Here is a 6,461-nt window from a genome sequence, read left to right as displayed (position 1 = left end):
AGTAAACACAGGATGAGAAAAAGCCCTAGTGTGCTAAGCATAGTTGTGTATAAGTGATAGAATCATCCTCCATACTCATTTTCCTATGGTTTTTACTGTATTGAAAGAAATACCAGTCTGCTTATAGTAAAGAAACCAAATTATTGACAAATAAAATGTGTGCATTGCCTTTATTTGCTTACTGACAGTCTTTTCTTGTTGGTTCTTTACTGAGCCATCCTGAACATGATATGCCGCTGCCATAGTTAGCCTCACGTGCTAACTTAACACAAACTAAAGTCACCTGAAAAGAGAGAACCTCAGCTGTGAAATCTCCCCCATCAGATTAGCCTGTGGATATGTCTGTGGGAATTTTCTTGACTTAACAATTCATGTGGGAGGGCCCATCCTGCTGTGGGCAGCACTATCCTGGGCAGGTGGAACAAGCCATAGGAAGCAGGCCAGTCTGGCAACTGTGTAGTAACAATTTTGGAACTTTGGTTTCTTTAAAAAACACAGAAGATATCCCAGTGTCCCTTGTACTAACTTCCTTTCTGACTCTTTCCGGACACTCGAGATGTCGAAGCGAGGACGTGGTGGGTCCTCCGGAGCGAAATTCCGGATTTCCCTGGGTCTTCCGGTAGGAGCCGTGATCAACTGTGCTGACAACACAGGAGCCAAAAACTTGTGTATCATCTCTGTGAAGGGAATCAAGGGACGGCTGAACAGACTTCCTGCTGCTGGCGTGGGCGACATGGTGATGGCCACAGTTAAGAAAGGCAAACCAGAACTAAGAAAAAAGGTACATCCAGCAGTGGTAATTCGACAACGAAAGTCATATCGAAGAAAAGATGGGATGTTTCTGTATTTTGAAGATAATGCAGGGGTCATAGTAAACAATAAAGGGGAGATGAAAGGTTCTGCTATCACAGGTCCAGTTGCAAAGGAGTGTGCAGACTTGTGGCCCAGGATTGCATCCAATGCAGGCAGCATTGCCTGAGTCTCTAGTGTATTTGTAAAATATATTCATTAAAAAGCCTTTGCTCTGAAAAAAAAAACAACACAGAAATATCACAAGAATATGTTTTCATTTTAATCCTAGGTGTGGAATATGAGGTTGCTTCAGATTGTCCACAAGAGCTGACTATGATTTGCCTCGTCCTGTGGTGGGGGTCCTGATTTTGCCAGATGCAGATAGTTTCTGTGATAGTGTGACATCTGGACTTCTGGGGACTTTTCAGAGGGTCTATAAATGCTAGGGCCCCTAGCGAGGTGGTGGGTTCTTGGTTGATTGTTGGTTTTTGTTGGTCATGGTTTGTTAAGTAGTCATGTACAAAGAAGAAAGGACAACAAGAAGAAATCTTGATGGCAAAGATCAAGTTTGGCCCCAAGGAACTCAATGCCTCTAATCAGCAGGAAGTAGTCTAACAATCATGTCGCCCCCATTCAGACCCCCAACTTTATTCAGGAGTCTTTCTCCTTTCTCCTCTATCCTTTCTTCTTTCCTGTCTAGTGTTAGGGGGTTGAAAGGATGGAAGAAAAGGGGTGGAGAAGCGGGGAAAGAAGGAAGAACCCACAAAGTAGCAAAAGACAGGATACACAACCATTCCCCAATGGCCTCTGCTGGTTTCTGCCTCAGATTCGAGACCTCTCATTGCTCCAAGATGGAGTATGACCTGTGAGACTAAATATGCTTTTCCTTCCACAAGTTGGTTTTGGTCAGTGTTTTATCACAGCAACAAAGACAGGAACTAAGACAGCTGCTATCATCTCTAACCTCTTTCTATGGGCATCTGGCTGTGTGTTCCTTCTTGTGTAATTTTCTTTCCAAAATGACATCCCTGCCTTTGTGATAAAGATACTCCTTTGTGGCAAAGATACTCCTTATCACCACAGAAACATGGCCAAATAGCAGGGTTTGGTTCAGCTGAAAGAGCTCTGGGCTTGGAGACAGGAAATGTTCTACAGATTCTCTTCAGATCCACATAGGATCATTGCTTTGTCTTCTTAATTAATTAATCTGGGAACAGAGGGAAGGGGAGGGACAGTGGCCTTATCTGTAAAACAATGCCTTAAACACTAAGAAAATTTCCTCCTTCTCCCTCTCTCCCTCATCCTTTGTGATATGGTTTTATGTAGCCCAGGCTAGCCTCCAACTTTACACGTAGTTGAAGATATCCTTAAATGTATGATCCTGCACCTCTACCTTTTGAGTATTGGAATTCCAGTCTGTGTCACCATAGCTGCTTTAAGCAGTAGATTGGGGTACACAAGGCTCTGTGCATGCTAGGCCAGTGCTCTCCCAGCCCAGGTACACACAGAGCCCAAACCAACTATTTCTAAAAATCTTCTCTGCTGCCCTTGCTCTGTCCCTTTCTTCTTCTTCTTTTTTTTTTGCCTCACATCAACATCCCATGGTTCAGTGCTTGTCTGATGAATCTCCAAGTGTCCATGGTCTGGAGAAGCTCCTCCCTGCCTTGTTTCTATTGCTTCACGTGGTTGTTTCTCTTTATCCTTTAGTCCCAGTTCTGTGGGGGATGCTTCGGACATAGTCCATAGTCCCCTTTAGACCTCTCTGTGGTTCCTCTTACAAGTGTCATCGCTCCTGAGTTTTGTTTAGGGAAAATTCACTAACCTCTGCCTCTAACTCTGACTTTTCAAGCTTCATCCTTTCAGTTCCAACTGCCCAATAGTCATATGGAGTTTGCATGTCCTGATATCACTACAAACACAACTTGTTTAGAACCAAACTATCTCTGTTTCCACGTACTTCTGATTTCTCTTACTGGCACCAGTTTGCAGTTATTATCTCTGGCTTGAAACCTTCAAGGATGTCCCTGACTCCTTCCTCTGTCTTACATTCCACAGAATCTTTCATTCCTCACTTGGAGTAGTTGTGAAACTGTTCCTTCCTCTCTACTGTCATTGCAGGTGTGTAAACCATCACTTCTACTTTGTGGGACACGATGGGTTCCTTGCAAACGATCTCCTAATACCAATCTAATCTTCCAACCCAAGCTGCACACCACATCTGGATTGCTTCTTTGAATTTTATTACCTCTTCCAAATCTCCCTAGCTGTCTGAGCCCCAAAATCGATGTTCTCCCTCCTTGTGAAGACTTCTACAAGGGAAATAGACTAACAACCCATGAGCAATTCACTCATGAACACGCATCTATTTTCTTTAAACAACAAATACAATTTCAGAGAAATAGCAAAGGTTACAAAAAACTCTTTGAACATTCCTCATGAGATTTGGGAAATATATCTTTAGAACAAGGAAAACTGTGCCCCCCCCCCATGCTGGACACTCACTGGCTGCCATTGAAAGGATTGAGTTCACAAAACCCTGTTGTTCTCCTCATTAAAAATAACTAAATGAAACAAGAAAATAATTGCTTTGGCTAAGTAGCCATTAAAGAAGAAACCTCTTAACTACTGAGCCTTCCCTCCAGCCCCTAAACACATTATTTACTGTATGTAGAATGCTTCAAAAAACTGAAAGAACAAATAATTAAAACAAGTCAAAGACAGCTGGGCCTGGTGGCACATGCATTTAATCCTGGCACTCAGGAGGCAGGAGGAGGTAGATCTCTGAGTTTGAGGCTAGCCTGGTCTACTTGGTGAATTCCAGTACAGGTGGGATTATGTAGAGAGATACTGTCTCAAAAACAAAAGTGAAAACAAAAGCAAAAACAAAACCCCAAACAAACAAAAACTCAGCAACAGCAAAATAAGTCAAAGGTCAAAGATGGGATAGCTAGGACTGAGATTCAGTACAAATTTCCTAAGTTCAAATTTTAAACCACATAGCGCTTTCACAAAAGCACTTCAAAAAATACTTAGACATTTTATTAGATTGCCATTATTTTACTCCATTACCAGTTCAGAAACTATTAGAGGTGTTCACTGCCTACAGGTTAAATTACTATTCTGAGTACTCAGGGTTGCTGAGGTATTCAAATGACTCTCTCTCTCTCTCTCTCTCTCTCTCTCTCTCTCTCTCTCTCACACACACACACACACACACACACACACACACACACACACACACACACGACCTTCATCCCTGACACACACACACGACCTTCATCCCTGAAATAGACTTTACTCACTCATTCTTCTGGGCAAAAAGGTATAAAATGTACCACGTGGAGGCAAAATGTTATTGTGCACTGTGTAAGGATTATCCTTGTATGAGTCACATGCTGACTTTTGTGCCCCCATGTCTGGTGCATTCTGGACATGGCATTGTCAGGCTTATTCTACATGTCTTCTGCCTGTATGTAGTGTGAACATTTATCCTCTGATTGATCAGTAAAACTGATCAGCCTGTGACTGAACAGGAGAGAGAGATGGGGGGGGGATGATTTTGGTCATGAGAAAAAGGTCCAGGAGCCTCCATGAGAACACCTCTGGAGCAGAGAGAGCCAGATCAACACTAAAATACAAGTATCTCTGGGATTTGGGCTAGGGGTAGCCAGATTATCTTAGAAGATTAGAATAGATTAATAACGGCTCAGATATTGTTCCATAAAGCTTATCAAGTAAATCTTATAGTCTCTGTCTCAATTAATTTGGAGATAGCCAGGATAGAGAGAAATGATCAGTTTTAAAATTGCCCTAACAGCCATGTATATCTTAAAGTGTACAATTAGGGAGCATTAAGGACAGTAACAGACTGTGTTCTTACCACTCCTGTATGCAGAACGTTGTCTTTATGCCAAGCAAACCCTTTACCCATTACACTGTAACTGCTGTCTGGCCTGTGACTTTGCTCACTCTAGGTTTCTCCTGGAAGAACAATCACACCTTATTTGTAATTTGTGTTTACTTTGTTGCAATTAGCCTAAGGTTTCAGGGTGCATATAACATGTCTGAATTTGTTCCTTTTTGAGACCGAACAGTATTTCCCTGTGTGTTTCTATCACATATTGTTCCTATGCTCACCTGGCAATAGCCGTTTGGGTTGTCTCCACTTTGGGTTATTGTAAATATGATGCTTACAAATGCTATATTGAAACATTTGTTTGAGTCCCTTCTTTTAGCCCTGTGACTGTGTGGAGGTTCTGCCCTGTCCTGCATAGCAGGAGTTGCCATATCAGCTATTTTTGCTATCACAGCACTTGGTGGAATTTCCCCACCTGAGTTGGGAGTTCCACTTTTGGCTCGATAAGAAAGACCTGTGCTGAGACATGGAAACCTGTGCCATTGGCTGCGGGCATGATTTATGTCATCAGTCATATCGAGGGGTTGGGCTAAGGCTTCTGCCTTTATAAGCCTGCTCCTTTGCAATAAAGCTGAGTCTTGATCAGAACTTTCTCTTGGCTCCATTCTCCTCTCGCCTTTGTCCTTCAATTCCCAGACTCCCATTCGAGGTGTGTATGCTGACTGGTGGTCGCAGGTCGACTACATGAATATATAACTGGAGATGGAATTTTTGAACCATGTAACTGTATGCTGAATCAGAGGCACACCCACTGTCTCTATGGAAGACATTTTCTGTTCTCGCTATCAATGAGCAAGAATGCCAAATTCTTTGTATCCTTGTCAATCCTCATTTTCCAGTTTTTAAGAAAATTGTATTTTCTTAATAATAGCCATCTTAACTGATGTCACGCAGTACCAAATGACTCTTAATAGGTCTATCAATCAAGCCAATAATTCTATTATAAAACCCACAGCAAAACCACCCAATGCATTGCTGCTTTCTGAGAGCCTTTCTCCAACCTCTCCATGTTACTTTTCTCACTGATATGACAAAAACACCAGACGAAAGCCACTTAAGGGAGGAAGTGCTTACTACTTTAGTTGTGGGTTACTAGCCTGGTTCATCATGATGGGGGAAGCTTGGTTGCAGGAACATGAGATGGCTGATCACATTGCATGCACACCCAGAAGCAGAGATACACTAATGTTAGCAATCAGATCGTTTTCTCTTTACTAATAGGGGATCTCAGCCTGCGAAATGTTGCTGCCTCTTTCAGGATATGCTTCTAACCACTATTGGCTTACATTTTTCAAAACTTATTTTAATAAGGGTTCTTCAGTGCTTCAACCTCTCTTCTAGCCCACCACCCAGCAGAGGTAGTGGAAAAGAAAGGTTAATATGAAACAGGGATTAAGGACCTGTTTAGAAATTGTTCTTTGGGGTAATTCCAACCTTCACTGTCAGCAGTCCAGCCTTCTAGCAAGCACAAACACGATTCAGCAGGGGCCATCCAGTTCATTCAGCAAGCACCATTCACAAATCGCAATGGCAGTTTGATCCAGAAGAAATTGTGAGGCTCATCCAACTGGTATGAATCTGCAAAAGCATCAAGAAGCCGTCAGAATATCACAAGAAGTTCTTTGGCAAGTTACAACAAGAGGAGATCAGCAATGCAATGCAAGGCAAACCAAGGCCAGAGCATCGTCAGTGGAGTCTAGCAATGCAGAGCAAGGCAAACCAAGGCCAGAGCATCGTCAGTGGAGTCTAGCAA

At 42.5% G+C, this 6,461-nt stretch overlaps 1 protein-coding gene across 1 annotated transcript; it reads left to right on the top strand.

Annotated features, from left to right (window-relative positions):
- Nucleotides 1-548: 548 nt before the first annotated feature.
- LOC114619079 (60S ribosomal protein L23-like) lies at nucleotides 549-979 on the top strand. The gene has a single exon (XM_028764950.1). It carries the CDS (start codon nucleotides 557-559, stop codon nucleotides 977-979), a length of 423 nt encoding a protein of 140 aa, XP_028620783.1. The 5' UTR covers nucleotides 549-556.
- Nucleotides 980-6,461: the final 5,482 nt, after the last annotated feature.

Source organism: Grammomys surdaster, unplaced genomic scaffold (assembly GCF_004785775.1).
Source record: "Grammomys surdaster isolate TR1022 unplaced genomic scaffold, NIH_TR_1.0 146, whole genome shotgun sequence".
In the NCBI taxonomy this organism is placed as follows: Eukaryota; Metazoa; Chordata; class Mammalia; order Rodentia; family Muridae; genus Grammomys; species Grammomys surdaster.
Note: the sequence above shows the minus strand (reverse complement) of the source record. Positions and strands in the feature narration are given on the sequence as shown.